The sequence below is a fragment of the Culex quinquefasciatus genome, chromosome 2, assembly GCF_015732765.1.
Source record: "Culex quinquefasciatus strain JHB chromosome 2, VPISU_Cqui_1.0_pri_paternal, whole genome shotgun sequence".
Lineage (NCBI taxonomy): Eukaryota > Metazoa > Arthropoda > Insecta > Diptera > Culicidae > Culex > Culex quinquefasciatus.
Window position 1 is genome coordinate 163,652,269 of NC_051862.1, and position 18,984 is coordinate 163,671,252.

Below are 18,984 nucleotides of genomic sequence, written 5' to 3' on the forward strand. Positions count from 1 at the left end.
CGTGAGGGGGGCGACATAAACTTAGAAAAATGTCATCAAAAGCCTGAACCAATTTTTTTTTTTTGCTTTTTGGGTATTTTTTTTTAATTTTCTTGAGTTAGCGGTATCCAAAAACACTCAAAAAGAAAAAAAATTAAAATTTGGTTTATTGGGCTTTAAAAAAAATGCAGAACTGTACTTTAATCATAGATCCGCAACAGAAAAAAAACTCTAAGTACTCTTCCTGAAACTTTCAGTTAAAGTTATCGATTTTTCCCGAGACGCGGCTTCCAAAACACAAATTGAATTACCCACACTTTAACCGGCAGTTACCACCACAAAAACCGCCGTAAAACGGCAATTTAGTGTGGTATAAAAACCTTCCACCTCCCCGCGACGAGTCTGGTGGAGATACCGCGTAAAAAATAACTTTATTTTACAACCGTGACTTTTTTATGCTGACACCTGTATCCCATCGTCGCCAAACAAGAGGATGAGTACGCCGACGACGACGACGACGCGTCCTTTCGTCGGGCAAAATTTGTTTTAATTTTTACTCAATTTTCACCCTCACAAAGCGGCACATGCAGCTTAAACACGCCACTTCCGACAATCTTGTAACAAACTTTCCCGTCCCGACAAAAAAGGGGCTCTGGCTCCGGTGGAGGAATTTTGCAGGTTCTCCGGTCTATTTTATCCTTTGTTGTTGTTCCGTTGATCACATTCGATAAAATTTTAATAAGATGAGCAAAAGTTTGGGTAATTGCCTAAATAAATTGGGTTAAATAAAATTAAGCGGATTAAGTGGGGGTGGCCCGCCCTGGCGGGGCGGCGGCGGCAACCATCGGGGAGCAGATTCTGGGTACCTTCGCCGACGCAACGTAAAATGGCTGTGAAAACGGTGTTTTTGTGAGTGTGTGCGGAAAAGTTGGCCGCTTTGAAGTTCTGGCTTCAAGGCCAAGTTGGAAGTGGCGGTCGTGGAAAGTTCAAAGCACACGGGCCAGACCACGAAGGAAATTCGCGGCGGAAGGTTGCCTCTCTCGCTTGAACCTGATTAAGTTTGGTAATGCTGGCGGGATTAAATTATATCGAAAGTTGGGGATTAATCTGCTTCTAGTAACGAGCTAATCGATTCTGAATGAGCGTTCGAAAGGGCGTTTCTTTCGAATTTTAAACTGTTCCCTTAAATTGGAAATGACTAATATTCAGGATTACCTAAACCATATATTTACACTGAAAACATGATTACATCAAATCCTGAAGAGTTACGTCCTTTCGCACTGCGTTATTGAAGCCTTCCTTGTAGCGATACCAAATAGGACTTTTTACAATCGTGTCCGTCCCACCTGAAATGAGTTTTAGATTTTTGGTTACTAGCTTTTGTCTTAACGGCAATTTTGCCAAATAAAAAAAAACGTAAAATGGGTAGAAAAGAAACATTTTGATAATTAAAAATCCTTCTAAATTAATGTACTTGATAAATGTATAGAATAATTCTTCAACAACTCACCTTCCTGAACCGACAGCACTGTTTCCTTCGTCGAAACCCTTCCAAAGAAATCCTTCGAAACCTGCAAAAAGAAGCAACAAAAAATCCATTTTTATAAATTTCTTCAGAGCAATCCAACCGGAAGGATGAATAAGTACACTAAATCTCAAACATCAATTTTAGTTACGAAACCAATCCTATCAAACCAATCAAAAGTTCGGATTGGATCTGCCTCCCCACTTCGACATGCCAAACTACCGTTGGAAAAATTGCACGCGGGAAAATTCACTTTTTCACCCAACCCACCGAACCACCAGAACCCGAACCAACCACGTTCGTGATTCCATCAGCCGCCGTTTCAATCAAACTTTCCTCGCTCGATTCGCCGCGATAGATTGCAATCAATCTGAATAATAAAAATATTTCCTCAAAATTGATTCTTGATGGCGTTGCGCGCTGCTGGTAAGATTACTTTTCTTTTTGCGCGGTGTCATCAAATCCGCAAACAAGGAGAGAGAGTTTGGCACTGCCAACAAAGTGGAAAGTTGTTACCCGGGTGTAATGTAGCGAACTCGGTTCGAACTTATGATGGATGTGTGTGGTTCATGTGAAATTGTTATTACAACTTTCAAGCAGCGTGATATTGAACAAAAGATGGATTTCATATCTCATGATTGCAGAATGGTTTATTTGTGTTTGAATTGTGGATTTGATAGAGATTTTAGACTTTTTACGTGATTTTTTTCGGTTACACAATGGATTCTTCAACGCAAACGATTTAGAGTTTTTCTACCCCGGGCAGGTGGGAATAACAAATCGGAGGTAACAAGTCCTGTTAACATATCTAATTTGGTTACAGTCATCCCACATATTCGGAACACCCACAAATTCGGAACACTTTTGTGGTAATTTGTCAATAGAATGCAAAATGTAACTTTTCTGCCGGCCCTGCTATTTTTAGGGCCTTTATTTGAACATTCTCTTGCTATTTCACTAGTAAAAGTAATACTTTTTAAACAAAAACTGCATTTCAAGACTATTTTACCCAGAACACCAAAACACTGCCTCCAAATTGACTGTTCCATGAATGTGGGATGTTATTGTGTCTCCCACAATTGTGGAACACCTGAATTTAACTAATATTTTCATAAAAAAGTTATCAGACCATTCATAAAACATTACGAAGCATGAGTTTTATTGGTTTCAGAGTGCAAAGTCAAAGTTTGTTTACATCGTAAGAAAAAAATGTTCCGAATTTGTGGATTTCAAGGGTCAATGTTTTTCTTTGAAAACTTGATATAAAACGTAAAAATATATAGCCGGTCTATACATCAATCGAAAGATCGCAAGAAAAGCTTTCACATGAAGGTAAAAGCAAATCTTTATGTTTAATTATCGATTTTATATGATTTGTTGAACATTGGCCGATCTGTAAGCTGCTCCGAATATGAGGGATGACTGTATCAGAAAGTCATGAAATTCGGCAATGAGAAGACAAAACAAAATAATAACATCTCCAACACTTAGTCTAAAAATTGTTATTGAACAGATCTTATGAGAGAGTAAGACAATGACAACTCAAAGTATGGAATATATGGAAAATCATTCCATCATTGATCGCTTTATTCATGTGATATTCCAACTTAAAAAAAAAAAACAATCATCATTCATAGCTTAATTTGCTATTATTTGTTACTGAGCAATTCTCTACCAAAACCGGAAATGGATTTTATTTGTATTTTATGATTTGGCTCAAACTTTGTGGGGGCCTTCCCTATGACCAAATAAGCTGTTTTGCGTCATTGGTTTACCCATACAAGTCTCCATACAATTTTGGCAGCTGTCCATACAAAAATGATATGTAAATATTCAAACAGCTGTACTGCCCATGTTCGCATAAATGTCCCATATGCAAAAAAAAACGCATTTGAAGTTTGTCCCACACATAAGGCTACGTGTTAAGTTTTCGCGAAAAAACTGGATTTCCTCCTAATTTCTCGAACAAAGTACTGGATGTTATAGGCTTTTCTGAAAGATCACACGATTTTGAACCAAACTGCATCAATAACTCAAAAGTGATGAAAATGCATATGGGACATTTATGCGATCAGGGGCAGTGTAACTTTTGAGTGAATTTTCTGATCAATTTGGTGTCTTCGGCAAAGTTGTAGGTATTGTTGAGGACTTTTGAGAAAAAAATAGGTACACGGAAAAAAATTGCAGATTTTTTTATCAACTTTTTTTTCACTAAAACTCAATTTCCCAAAATACGTATTTTTTTTATTTTCGAGATTTTTTGATATATTTTAGGGGACAAAAATCCGCAACTTTTGATCTATAGAGAAACATGGTCAAAAAATCTGCCGCCGAGTTATGAATTTTTGAAAAAAAATAGTGATTTTTGGAAAAAATCGAAGTTTTATGCAAAACAAGTTTGACATCACTTTTTAATGCAAAATTGAATTTGCAATCGAAAAGTACTTAACAGATTTTTTGATTAAGGGCTCCGTTTTCAAGATATAGCCACCGAAAGTTCGATTTTAGCGAAATATTTGCAGTTTTTCAATTCTTAAAAATAGTGACCATGAGTGACCATTTCTAAAAATATTTTTTTTGAAAAGTTCAGAAAATTTGCTATAAAATTGTCTAAGAGACATTGAAGATTGGACCTCTGGCTGCTGAAATACAGCAGCTTAAAGAAAAAGAAACACGAAAATTGAAGTTTTCTAAGTCTCACCCAATCAGCCCACCATTTTCTAATGACGATATCTCAGCAATTAATGGTCCGATTTTCAATGTAAATACATGAAACATTCGTGAAATTTTCCGATCTTTTCGAAAAAAATATTCTTTTTTTAAATCAAGACTAGCATTTTAAATGGGCGTAATATTCAATATTTGGCAATTTGCCGACACCAAATTGATCAGAAAATTCACTCAAAAGTTACAGCTGTTTGAATATTTACATACCATTTTTGTATGGACAGCAGCCAAAATTGTATGGAGACTTGTATGGGTAAACCAATGACGCAAAATAGCTTATTTGGTCATAGGGAAGGCCCCCACAAAGTTTGAGTCAAATAAAAAAATACAAAAAATAAAAATGGTCGAAATCGGCCGATTTCGTAGAGAGTTGCAAAAATTTTGACCAATTTTCCATAACCCAATTTATTATATTTTTTTCATTTGGCAAAATATTGCCAGAACATGTTCCAAAAAATTTTACAATCGAGTAACGGAAAATGGGATAATTTTCAAAACTATTTTATTGTTTCTTCGATGAAAAATACGTTTTTTTGGAACTTTGAGTACGCCATCAAATCGGGCGTCTAATTTTACATAAAAGTCCCTTTGACACCAAATTCCTATCTCATCATCGTTTCAGGCTGCAAATTATTTAAAAACACCTCTTTATTCGCATGTTAAAAAATGTAAGGGGCCGTACCGCCCCCCCCCCCCCTCCGTCACGAGATATCAAAAAACGTACCTCGGATTCGTGATCAGGGACAAAAGTTACAACTTAGAACAAAGTTTCACGTAAATCGAAGAGGGATCGGGGCAACTTTTCCCGATTTTGTTTGAGTTGGTAGAGAATTACTTTTAATTAATTAATAAATTAAAATTTTATAAACATTTTACAAATATTTTTAAAAGTTTTTGTCAATATCCCAGAATCTAGACAGTGAAACAATATTTTATTTAAAACATTTGAACATTTGATTGCCTTTTAAGTAGCCAAATGTATTTTTTTGCAATTCCGTCGTGAAACTACTTACTTTTCTTGTCATTCTTGAACGACGAAATAGCCTACTTTTCTGTACCGAAAATAACAGAATCGAATAGCATCACTTTTCAAAATTAATGCTGAAAAGTTCTACTTTTCAGCACTTAAACGGGTGCTGAAAAGTTAAACATTTCAGCACTTGTTTTGAAAAGTAACACATTTCAACATTTTTTTTTAATTTAAACGATTTATTGACAAAATACATGAAAATTTGACATAAAATTTCACTCAGTGTGTGTTTTTTGGAATTGCAAAAAATGTTGTATGGAACTCGTTGCAAAACTTGTTTTTTTCAGCACTCTTCGTATTTATCCAACTCAGTGAACCTCGTTGGATAAATGTACGATTCGTACTGAAAAAATCCTCTTTTTGCAACTTGTTGCATAAACTACTATTACAATATTTCATCACCGCCATTTTAGCTGCCATCTTGGATTTAAAAATTCTGAATCATTTACAATAGTTTATGGGTCATCCCTTACAATCAAAAAATAAGATAACGAAAAAAAATTTCGTTCAAAAATCCAAAGTGATTTTTTTTTAATTCTTAAAATATTTCAAATACTTGAAATACTTAAAATATTTGAAATATTCGAAATACTTGAAATACTTGAAATACTTGAAATACTTAAAATGCTTCCAATACTGTCCAATACTTCAAATACTTATAATACATAAAATGCCTTAAATACTTAAGGGTGCACAGAAGCCTTCTTATTCCAAAATTGTCCAACTTTCGGACCCAATCCTGCAAAAATCTGATTGTAAAAAACAAAGATTTTGTTGTTAATTATTTTGCAGACTGTACTTTACAGGATGAATCAAAAATTATATTGATAGTTTCCGTAATTTTAAGGATACTAAAATGTGTTCAACAATAATCTGGGTACGAAAAGTTCTAGTTGATGTGCACTATTAAAATACTTAAGTATTACTTAGAAAAAACTTTAAAAAAAACATATGCATTAAATACTTTAAATTCCTTATTAAGTGGCCATACACAAACCACGTGATTTTGAAATTTTGATTGAAAAAATAAACAAGAAGAGTAAACATTCAACGAAATATTTCTAGTCGTTATCAAACATTTGCCAAAAGCCAAAGTTGAACAGTTTTTAACCATCAATCACTCGTTTTTTAAGGGGATTTTTAAACTTTCAACTTCAACATTCAATATATCGTCTCTATCTATTTAACTAAAGCCCTACGTTAAATTGTCTTAGAAACACGATGGTGAGGTCAGAACTTTCACTAAAATTTGAAAATTATGTTCCAAGGTTTGATTTGCGCAACACACACTGAGGGGCATTCCATAAACCACGCGAGAAATTACCACAGGGGAGGAGGGGTCTAGAATTCACAAAAAGTGCCCCTGTGGTTTGTGGATGGTCCTTGAGCACAGTTTTTAATTGGAAACTTGATGTCAATCAATTCTACGTCCAATTCTTTGAGTAGGTACATATTCAACCTTCTAAGTTCTGTGATTTTTTTTAATGGTTTGGTTTACGTCTTTTAAAATTACTCACATAAGAATACACTCAAGCTAGATACGAAACTCATTGTAAAATTGTAAAACTGCGCTCATACATTGTCCAACATACAGTCATTTTTTTTTGCTCCAAAATAACCCATTCCAGCATAAAACCAATATAAAACGGCAATCAATCATCAGATAATGGTAATCCTTCCCCAAGACGGCAAAAAACTCGTGAAACCAAATTTCCCCACGTCATGAATACCAAAGTAGCAATTGCTTCAACAAAAAAATGTCTTCATCATTTTCAATCGCCCTGCGTGATGAGAAAAAAAACCGCAACTGTGTGATGCATGCGCAATTTGCAAATTGCCCAAAAATGTTTGATTCCATTTTAGCGTTGTTTTTCATACAAATTGAAAATATAATAGATTTCTACCGAATTTTCCCACCCCCCAACCCGACTCCCCGCAGAGAACATCAAACAGCGAACAGAAATGAAGCAATCAACGATACAAAATGCAAATAACTAATAAAAATGCTCCAACTTACCACCTGTTTCACTTTGCTGACGTTGATCTGCTTCGGTTGCAGCGTTTGCAGATGGTTCGGCAGGGAGGCCTTCTTGTCCTTGGCCGGTGGTTCCGGCCGGCTCTTTTTCGCGACCAGCGCTGGACCAGCGATTGCCCTCAAACTTGAGGCCGCCGCGGCTTTCGGCTGCGCTCGCCTCATCTGCTCCAGCTCGACCTCGCGGGCCACGATCTGCTTGCCAAAGTAGCTCAGATTTTGGGGCGAAACGCCCTGGAACTGGCCCAGCTGCTCCAGATCCGGATCCAGCTGGTACTGGTACGTTCCCTCGGCCGACTTGAGCTGGATGTAGTTGAGCCCAAAGTCGGCCATCACTTCGACGGTGTGGGTCAGGTCGGATTTTTCTCTGTGAATTAAAAAAGAAATCAATTAATTATAAGTTTTTTTTCCCCCAAAAACTCAATCAGCTTACTTTGGGGTCAGCAGCTGCAACGAAACCGAACGCAGCGAGGGGCTGATGACGCGCTTCAGCAGCGGAACTGTGTCCAGCAGTACGGTGGGACCCTCGCCGATTCCCTTGAGGTGGGCCGATAGGCCCTTGCGCAGTCCGGTGAGGATCAGCTTACAGGTGGCCAGTTTTTGTGAATTCTATTAGCGTCGGACGAGCGGGGAATAATGAGAAAAAGGATTTTAAGTTCAGATTGAAAGGCGGCCAGGGGCGTAGGTTAGGGTTTGTGGCGACCTTCAAGTTATTGTGTACGCTTTATTTATAGGACTTTATATTTTAAAATGTGAGTAAAATTTAGATTAATTGCTCAAACAAATGTAATGTAATTGTACATAAATACGGCTTTAATTTAAATTTTCAATACAGTCGACAATCTGGTTGTCAATATTCAAGGAAGGAACTATCGAGAAAGAGATCTATCAGATTGCCGAACAAAGCAAAATGAAGAATTGATTGGAGTTGTTTTAATTGAAGACCAGAAAACGTAAAATTCAATCTTAATCATTAATCAATGTTTCCCGTTACTCAAAGAAAAATGTAAAAGAGAAAATATTGACAAAAAGAAGTTTTTTAGACAGTTGAAGAAGGGATTCTTCTAGCAAAAGCGGAAATCGAGGAATTGAGATAATTCCATCGTTAAAAATGGTAAAAACTGTATAAAAAAACTGGGAAATTCACTACAAAATTAGCCTTATTTCAAATATTATTTTTTGAATTTTTTTATCTGACTGAAACCTTTTGGATACCTTTCGGATGCCCAAGGAAACCATTTTGCATCATCAGATTGTTTAAATACTTTTACATGCACATTTAACAGCTGTCCATACAAAAATGGTGTGTAAGAATTCAAAAATCTGTATCTTTGATCGGTTTGGTGTTTTTGGCAAAGTTGTAAGTATGGATGAGAACCACACCGAAACAAAATTACATTCGGATTTTTTGTGATTTTCACAATCATTTTTTGACATTTAAAAAATTAAAATCCAAAAAACACTAAATATTTTTATTTTGTTGAAATGAAATTTTTACATGAAATTTCAGGCAGAGAAAATCTTTGACCAATTTATGATTTTAAAAATGATGAATGATGATGATGAAAAAAAAACTTTCTTGACTAATTTACTAACTAGACCGTGCCAGGTAGCATAGTGGTAACCACCTAAAAGCGGTAGACCGGGTTTCAAATCCCAGCTCGGACGAACACAACTATCATTACAGGTTGGACCTTAACACGACACCATAGGAAAGTTTACATTACTAAACATGTTAACAATGTGTTAAGAAATAGCCACTGAATCCGTTTTGAAAATGCGGCCCCGATGCTCTTCATGAGTCATGAGAAAAAATACTTTACTAAAAGTAAATCAAGTGCACCGCTTTCAAGTTTTATCCATTTGTAGGGCGAATATAAGAACATTAGCATTTCAAAAAAGTTACCAAAAATGGCTATTTCTTGAAAACCGGCACCCGTGATGTGAGGGTAAGCGTGATTGCCTCTCACGCAGTCGGCCTGGGTTCGATTCCCGGTGGCATTTTTCGAGATGAGATTTGTCCGATCCCGCCTTCCGTCGGATGGGGAAGTAAATGTTGGCCCCGGTCTAACCTAGAGGTTAGGTCGTTAGCTCCCTGGGTCCTGTCTCGGTGGAGTCGCTGGTAGGCAGTTGACTCACAATCCAAAGGTCGTCAGTTCGAATCCCGGGGTGGATGGAAGCTAAGGTGTAAAAAGATGATTGGAAACGCCTCAACAATCAATCCTTCGGACATCTAGTTTGGAGTAGGAATCTCGCAATCCAGAACGCCAAGGCAATGCTGTAGAGCGAATAACTTGATTTTTGATTTTTTTTTTCTTGAAAACAGAGCACTTGATCTCAATTTGCATGTTTCATTGCAAATTTATGTTACTTTAAAACATGATTTAAAAAATGTTTGAACCTTTCAAAGATTTGAAAAAATCAATACTTTTCAAAAATCATAACCTGGTGAAAGATTGTTTGACCTTTCTGGAATCTCCTGAAAATATGCCACTTCTAAACCACATAAAAAATAAAAATAAAATTATGGAAATTAATTTTCAGTGACAAAAAGAGATTTGAAAAATCAGCAAAAAAATCAATGTATCATATATATATATTTTTTCTGTATAGTCCTCATCTATATGAACTTACAACTTTGCTAAAAATACCAATTCAATAAAAAAAAACCAACAAAAGATATAGACTTTAAGATTTTCACATACAACTTTTCTATGGACAACTGCCTAATTTGTAAGGCTTCTTTGGGCATTCGGAAGACACCCAAAACGTTTCAGCCAAATTAAAAAAATGTAACAAAATCGGATGGCGGATGGCGAGAACTGCTCATATTTTCAAAGTTGAGCCTTTTTCTATTTTTATAGATTTCCTCATTAATTGAAATTCAGTTGTTTATGGTCTCAAAATAAAAAAAGCATTTTTCGTGGAACTTGTTATGACATCTTAAGCTATTTTCACAAAAAAATGAGCGAAAAAAAATCGTGCACTTGCCATCAATGTTGGCCTTTTCTTAAAATCTTTAATCTCGTTAAAATAGCATGTATTTTTCTATCAGTGTTATTCGTCGAATTTCCAACAAGCTTGCCTGTAATTGTACTGTTGCAGATCTGTGAACCAGAATTTTATTTATTCAAATAGGGTCCTAAAATCCCATGTAAATGTTTATGTACACAGTAAAAAAATGTGTAAATTTGGAAGGTGTAATTTTGGAAGGTTCAATATTACCTCTTTTGTGATGTTATTTTACCTCAATTTAGACTGAAAAAGCGACATTACAACAGAAAAGTGGTAAAATTACACATTTTCAGAGGTAAAATTACACATTTTTTCTGACATAAAAGATGTACCTTTTCTAAGATGTAATATTACAATGATTTTTTTTTTCTGTGTACAACGGTCAAAACACTATTAAAAACCATGTCTGATCACTTTTTTTCATTTTAATGCAAAAAAAAATAAATTGACAAGACAACATTTTTTCTATGAATCAACTATGGCCCCTTTGAAACGAGCTGTCAAGTAGGACCTTTTATGTCAAGAAAGGCCGCGAAGTTAATTTTTAAAAAATTAAAAATCAATTTTAAATCCTTTGCAGTCGTACAAAGGGTCATTATACAGTCGACTCTCTTGCTGTCGATCTTCTCGATATCAATAATTCTCCATATATCGATGAATTCTACAGTCCCTTCAATCTGCATACTTAAATTATCTTCATTCCTCGATATTTTCCCTTGCTTGAAGGATCTCTTCCTCGACGGTCCCTTGGATTCTGATTGCCTTAGAAATCTCTTCCGGTTGTCAATAATTTTACTTTCTCATGGCTTGCATAGACATTTTTCTTGACGAAACGAAGCTTTGAAGGGTGTTTGGCATTAGTTTGTTTTTGTATGATGGACGTTGCCATGATTCTGTCCCATAGCTGGGTATCAAGCAAAAAAATATTTTAATCGAGTCTTCATTTTGCATCGTTCTGTAAACTGATGATTCTCTTCCTCGGTGGGTCCTTGGATATTGACAACCAGAGAGTCGACTGTACTTAGAAAAATAAACTTTATCGTTGTGAACAACAAGATCAGCAATTGAAGCTTATTAATTTATAAAATATAATTCGGATTATACTAAACATTCTCGGAGTGGACGTCTTCGCGAGCAGTCGATCCGAACAGTTGCTCCCGGGCTAGAGAGTTTTTTTCCTATTGTTTGGCTGCAAAGTCACCAAACTATTGTTTTCGCGGAATCTATTCAAGGTCAGAGTAGAGTAAAAATGGAAACCGGAGTTCGAAAGAACACCATGAAACTGTGCTTCGAAGCCGGAACAAGGAACCCAGCCCACCTGGAAGTACTGAAGTTTATTGTGGACTCCCTGAAGCTGAGTGCAGCAGATTTGCACTCGGTGTATAAGGACGAGAACGACGGGAACTTCTATCTGAAGTTTATGGACGAGGTGATTTTCGCCAGATTCGTCAACGAGCTCGACGAACACTACCGTTTCCGGCACAACGACGGTGCGGAGTCTTTTGTGCAACTGGTTCCAGCAAGCAGGATCTTCCGGTACGTACGGATTTTCAATCTTCCTCCGGAAATTGAAGATCAAGCGATCGCCAGCGCTCTCCGCCAATACGGAACAATACGCCAACACGTGCGGGAAAGGTACCCGCTGGATTACAAGTTCAGCGTGTTCAGCGGTGTACGGGGCGTACACATGGAGGTCTCAAAGGAAATTCCTGCGAACCTCTTTGTCGGCCATTTCAGAGCTCGTATTTACTACGATGGCCTGAAAAATCGGTGCTTCCATTGTAAGGAAGAGGGGCACTTGAAATCGAGCTGTCCCAAACTGGCAACAGGCTCGTCGGGAAGCGGCGGTTCACGAACCTACAGTTCCGTGACCGCCCGTGGGACTCCCGCTCCATCGCCGGTTCTGCTGGTTCCGGAGTTTCGTCCAGAGATGGAGGTTCTCAACAAGAAGCAAGCTACAGACAGCAACAACGTCAAGGAAACAGTGGAAGCGGAAGCGACGATCACCGATCCGGTGGTAGTTCCAGCGGCCATTCCGGTGGCCCCTCCACTGGCAAGTCCGGTGGCCTCTCCACCTGGATGTCCGGTGGCCTCTCCAATGGCCATTCCGGCGGCCCTTCCGCCGGCCAGCCCCGCGAAGGATGACGTGCCCGCCGGGCCAAGCAAGTCTCCGGCGGAGATTATGGCTGTGCTGCAACGCATGGCCCAAGAAGCAGAGGAATCGATGGACACCAGCAACCCTAAGCTAGCGGTCAAGAGATCAGCAAATTCGTCAACGGATGGTGAAGAGAACGGCGGGGAAGACGGCTTCAAGCCGGTGATCCCGAAAGGTAAGCGATCAAAAAAGTCAAAAAAGAAGACGCCGTTGAGTACCATCGAAACACGCGCTACCGCCAAGGGCAGCGTGTGAAAGCAACATAACCTTACTTTTTTCAAACCACGTGGGATCGGGCATGGGCTTGGGTTCGGGTTTGGGTTCGGGCTGGGGTTCGGGCTGGGGTTGGGTTGGGATACGTAAGGGCAGTTTTGAAGTAGCAGAGTAGTTTAGTTGTTTGAGTGAAGAAATGGTTTTTGTTAGACGTATTTGTTCCATCAACATCAACGCTATTAGTTGCACTGCCAAAAAGTCTCTTTTAAAAGATTTTATACTCAACACAGATGTCGACATAATACTACTACAGGAAGTGGCCTTCGAAAGTTTCGGGTTTTTGTACTCTCACATTGCTATCGTGAATTCGAATGTAAATGGTGTTGGTACAGCCGTTCTCGTCAGACGGGGTATCCCGTTCAGTGAAGTTTTGCTCAGCCCGTGTGGACGTATCACCTCTGTGTGTGTTGATAATTTTAATATTATAAATGTATACGCAGCTTCGGGATCAAATCGGAAACAGGAGAGAGACATTCTCTTCTCTTCAGATATTGTACCTCATTTGTCAACCAATCATATCAACATCGTAGCGGGTGATTTTAACTGTATTTTGCTCGAATCAGATTCGAATAGTAATATTAATAATTTTAGTAAGGGATTAGATTCGCTTGTTAAATCTCTTAAATTGCTCGATATTGAAAAAGAAAAAAACCATAATGTGAACTTTACTTTCGTAAGAGGAATTTCTAAATCTCGTCTGGATAGATTTTACGCTCCCAAAGATTTTTCAGACAAGGTACAAACAGTATTAACTCTGGCTGTTCCTTTTTCTGATCACCATGCTGTGCTGGTCAAATATGAAGCCCCTGCTGGCACTCCAGTGGCTATTCGAGGCAGGGGGTTTTGGAAAATTAATCCGCTTCTTATTAACAATGATGGCATTACTAGCAAAATTATTTCAATTTTCCAAGATTTACGCAAACGTCAAGCATATTCGCAAAGTTTTGACAAGTGGTGGAACCTTGTAGCCAAAACCAAAATCAAGCAAATATACAAATCTGAAAGCTTCAACATCAATCAGCAAATCCATCGCGAAAAGAACTTCTATTACACGTGTCTTAAAGAAATCATCCAAGAACAAGCAAAAGGTAACAATATTTATGATCAAATGACTTTTATAAAATCAAAACTACTAGAAATTGAACATGAACGATTAAAAATTATTCACTTAAAGTTTCACCAGCATCTATATCATCCGATGAAACAATTTCCTTATTTCAAATATCATCCAGTATTACGAAACAGTACTCTTCAAGTCAATTGCAGCTTCGAACTCCAGAAGGAATAACATCAAATTATCTCATTTTAAAGCCATTTATTAAAGATTATTTTTCAACTTTATTTTCCCAAAACCAACCCTCAGACCATCTTAATCAAAACATCACAATTTTAAATAACATCCGTTCGCCGTTGAGTCGAGAAGACTCAGAGGCGCTTATAAGACCAATAGAAAAGAAGAACTACGTTTAGTAGTCAAACAATCAGCAAAAAGAAAAGTCCTGGACCAGACGGTATTACATACGAATTTTATGAACACTTTTTTGAACAAATTTCAGATGATTTACTTATCCTTTTTAATAGTTATTTAATTGATAATATTTGTCCAGACAAAAGTTTTTCAGAAGGTATAATTACACTTGTTCCCAAAAAAGGCGATCAAGAAGATATATCTAACAAAAGGCCAATAAGTATGCTTAACTGTGATTATAAATTGTTTACTAAAGTTTTAGCCAATCGCTTACATCCTCTCTTGCAAAAAATCATTGGACCTGGCCAAACCGCTTGCCACCCTGAAAAATCGTGTTTGTATAATCTTCAATTACTCAGGAATATTTGTTTACGAGCAGAGCAGAATAAACGCTTCAAAGGACTTCTTCTAAGTTTAGATTTAGAGAAGGCATTTGATAATGTCAATCATAATTTTCTATGGTTGGTATTGGAAAAGTATGGATTTCACGTAAAGTTTATTAATTGTTTGAAAAATTTATATAAGAATGCATCGTCAAAAGTTTTATTTAATGGATATCTTACCGATTCCATTCGAATTCTAAATTCTGTTCGTCAGGGATGTCCTCTTAGCATGGCACTTTTTGTAATATATGTTGAACCATTGATCAGATTGATTTATGACAGTGTTCAAGGCTGTTTCGTAGCGAATACTTTTATAAAAGTAATCGCTTACGCAGACGACCTGAATATTTTCATCCTCAACGATCACGAGTTCGATACTGTGCTGGAGCTCATAAACTATTTTAGTATTTATTCTAAAATAAGGTTAAATGTCGGGAAATCTCAATATATGAGGTTTAACGCCTGTCGCTCCGGTCCTCACATGTTAATATTTTTCAAAAAGTTTCAATTGTTAATACCTTTATACTATCAAAAATTTGGTATTTGGCTCAGGTTTTCCCCCCAACGAATAAGCATATAGCAGAACTGAAAAAAAGTTGTGGGTGGTTTATTTGGAATTCTATTTTTAAAGTTAATCGTGACCAGTTGTATCTTCCTATTGAGAAGGGAGGTCTTTCTCTTGTGGATCCCGAAACAAAAATGCAAGCGATATTTATTAAAAATATAATTTTCGCGGATTTAAACAAACCGGACACAGCAGATCGTTTTATGTTAGCACAGTCTCATAGTAAAACACTCACAAGAAATGCACGAGAATGGCTGAACCTCGCGGCGGATATATTAAATTTAGTCCATTTGAATAGTTGCAAAATCATTTATGAATATTTGCTTCAAAAAAAGAAAATTGTACCTAAAGTAGAGTATGAAAACCCGGAGCTTTTGTGGGAGCACATTTGGGAAAATATCAGTAAGAACTTTATTAGTTCTCATGCCACAGAAACGCTTTTTATGGTGTACAACAACATAATCCCAAACAGATCCAAAATGTTCAGGCTGAAGATAAAAGGTGTAAGCGACAACCTTTGTGAAGTTTGCAAACTGTGGATTCACAGAACATAGAATTAAATATTGTAATCAGTCAAAGCTAGTATGGAAGTGGGTAGTAGAAGTAGTATCGACACGTTTGAAGTTAAATTTAGAAGATCCAGAAGACATCTTAGAAATGAGTATTGTAACATCGCAAAGACACAAGGCTTGTTTATGGTTAGTGGCAGAGGCAATGCGTTTTAATTTGAGCAATTTGAAGAGTGGAACAGTAGCGAAATTTCAGGAACATATTAGACAGTTAAGATGGAATTATAAAATGTTGTTTGAGAAGATTTTTGGTAATTATTTGAACATTTGCTAGCTGAAATTTTCCTGTATCTTGTAATGCTTAAAATACGTTAATAAAAACCATTTATTGAAAAAAAAAAAAAAAAAAAATATGTTATTTTTTTAGGATAACTTCTTAACAATTTGGCATTTGATTTAAAACGGAAATAGTAGAGCTATAGAGTAATTTCATTGAAATGATGTCTCAATCCAGAACCATTAGAAATATATATGTATTAAATGTCAGACATCAACAACCCCTCCGTACGTCACTGAACAGATCAAAAGGGTTCTGTGAGAAGAAAAAAACATGCTACTGCATCAAAAGCAGCAAGAAAAAAAGCGATTCTCGCACCCCGCGAATGAATTGAACGAAAAAAAGGGCTCCACCATCCCCTGGCAAAGCCGATCCCGAAGCTCCCGTAGCCTCTCAAAGGGAAGGTAAATGAATATTGAATAATTAATAGAATCATTTCATGAAACGCTCTTTCGGGTGGGTTATCTTAATAATCATCAGATTTATTTTCCACGGCGGGCCGACCGAAACGTTACCTGAGGGTACAAGGGGACCAACGAAAAAAAAAACTTGTTTTAATTTCAACCTGTTCCGGAATGGTCCCCCCGAAAAAATCGTGCTAAAGTACGCAGGAGTTAGCAACGCCCAGCATCAATCTTATCAAAGTTTGGGCGCACACCATCGTCCCGCGTGAAAAAAAGAGTGCCAAAGGCTAAAAAGCGTGCTAAAATCCGAGGACCCACTTAGCCGTTGATGGATAAACACATGCAGGAAGGCCGGAAAATCCTTTTTAATGAGTCCTGAAAGAGAGAGAGTGGGGGCCAGGGACGGGTGGAGTTCTTATGCAGTTTTATAATTGCCAGCTAAATTATGCATATGCCGCAGAAAGAAACCACATTAAGAGGCCATTATTTACTAATGCACAAGGATCGCGAGAGCGAGTGCTCGTTAAACTCTTCTCTTTGGTGGTGAGTGTACCACCACAAACACCACTACCTACACCGGAGGCCATGGAAAAACGCGAGGGAAAAAGGAAACTTTCCACAAAAAAACCAAATGTGGTTTTTATTTTGTTTTATTTTCTCCAGCCAAGTTATTCCGTTACTTGTGTCATTCCTAATTACTTTCCAGTGATAGTGAAAGCAAAATGTGTCATCTTCCAGAGTGTCACGAGCGGTGGGTTCTAATGCATGGTGTCGACTGTAACATTAAATTAAATTTAAAAAAGCATAAATTTTCAACTTCAATTCAAAAGAGCAATTCTCCATAAAGTAAATAAATAAATTTCGTTTGTATAAGAACATTGCAAATTTTAGTTCAAGTTCTAGTTTTTGAAAAAAGAGCCGACGCCAACTTAAGAAATGAGGCCTACCACTAATACCACCAGCAGCGTGTGTAAGAGTGAGTCAGTGATTCCAAGAGAAAGAAAAGAAACTCTAGGCCGATAAGAGAAACTGCGTGGGCAACAGGGAATTTTCGTCAGACGAGAATAGGCTTTGGAAATACTTTTGTGAAATATTTTAAAAGGTTATAGGAATAAATTTTGGTAAAAATGAACATAACCAAAAATTTTCATAAAATGCTGCTCTTTTTGTTGGTGTACTTGTGTGATGATTTTATTAAATTCATAGGAAATCCCATTAATATTGATCATCATTCAGACACCACTGCTTGGAGTGATGGGAATGGGCATATTTCCCCTACACTGCATTCTAAAATAGTTTACAATCGATTTTACGAGATTTTTCAATAAAAAAATATTTTTTTGGTCAATAAAATATAATTAATTTAAATTAATTCGTTCACAGAATCTGTCTCTGCGGTTAATGCAACGCAGTAGGCCTGGCTGCTTTAATTTTTCCTGTACACTTTTAGGGGTTACTCGGGTGTACTGATGTTATTAATATTGACAAAAAAGGCTTGAGGCGTAATCTAATCGCAAGTTCTTCCAGGATGCTTTCTTTGGACTGGCTACGCTTGTGTTCTATTAGAACTAGTCTCATATATAGAAATAGCGAAAAAAAAAATGCCAAGCCTCTGTTTTCTTCAACATTTTTATTTTTAAAGCCGAGAATGGTCAATACGGAGAATTTTATATAAAATGACTAGAGAATCGATTTTAAAAATGTTGACATCTTACAAAAAAACAATTTTAGTAAATGATTTTTTAGGATTGCTACTCCATTGTTCATTTTTCGTGAGTCTTAGGCTATTTTCACAAAAAAAAAATTAATGAAAAAAATCGTGAGCTCACCTTCAAATTTGACTTTTAAACTTAAAAATCATTTTTTTCATGAAGGTGACGCGTTTATTTGTTTTAGTGTATTTTTTTTCAGAAAGCCAGTCAGATTTCCTACAATTTGTCTTTGCCCACTTTTTGGTACGATGCAACGGCTTCGAGATACAGCAATATTAAAATTACGAAACACAAAAATATTTAAAACACTTACTGTAACACCCTTTTCAAATGTCATTATCGAGTGAAACTCGCTCCCTACACCCAAAAATGACTTCTGTAAGCGTAGGACAACATGTCTACAAAGTTTCGTTGAAATCTGAGAGGGTCGAGTATAAAGTACATAAAAAATCCTAGAATTGCTCATATGCTCTTAACAAAATGAAAAAAAAAACAGATTGCTTGAATTTATTTGCAGAGCTCACCTGTCAACTTTCCTTTAATTTTAACTAGAAATTTCATGAAAACTTAATTTTTTTAAATAATTTCGGTTTGTTTATGTTTTTGACGTTTGATTGCAATTTGATTGCTTTTTAAGTGGGCTACAGCCCAGTTATCGAGCGCCCAGTCACCGAACAAGTACTGTATACAATTGAGTTATTCATAAAATACCCTCTGAGTGAGTTGTTATTAGCTTCGACAAAAATAATGAACATCGAAAAATTTAACGAGTTACCAAAATGCTAAATTACATTTTTTATTATTAAAGTCCTTCCCAGAAAATCTTCACCATGTAGAATCATCAGCGTTCGTGTCCCCAGCTAGCGCCCG

General features: G+C 36.8%; 1 protein-coding gene across 1 annotated transcript in view; it reads right to left on the reverse strand.

Moving 5' to 3' along the window:
* Window positions 1–1,162: 1,162 nt before the first annotated feature.
* LOC6053835 (chromosome transmission fidelity protein 18 homolog) overlaps window positions 1,163–18,984 on the reverse strand; it is a 35,671-nt gene continuing 17,849 nt past the window's right edge. Inside the window, exons 5-8 of the mRNA XM_038254318.1 lie at window positions 7,727–7,902; window positions 7,279–7,660; window positions 1,490–1,550; window positions 1,163–1,325 (exon numbers count right to left, since the gene is read on the reverse strand). Of these exons, the coding sequence (XP_038110246.1) occupies window positions 1,225–1,325; window positions 1,490–1,550; window positions 7,279–7,660; window positions 7,727–7,902 (720 nt within the window). The 3' untranslated portion in view covers window positions 1,163–1,224. The remainder of the gene's footprint in view (window positions 1,326–1,489; window positions 1,551–7,278; window positions 7,661–7,726; window positions 7,903–18,984) is intronic.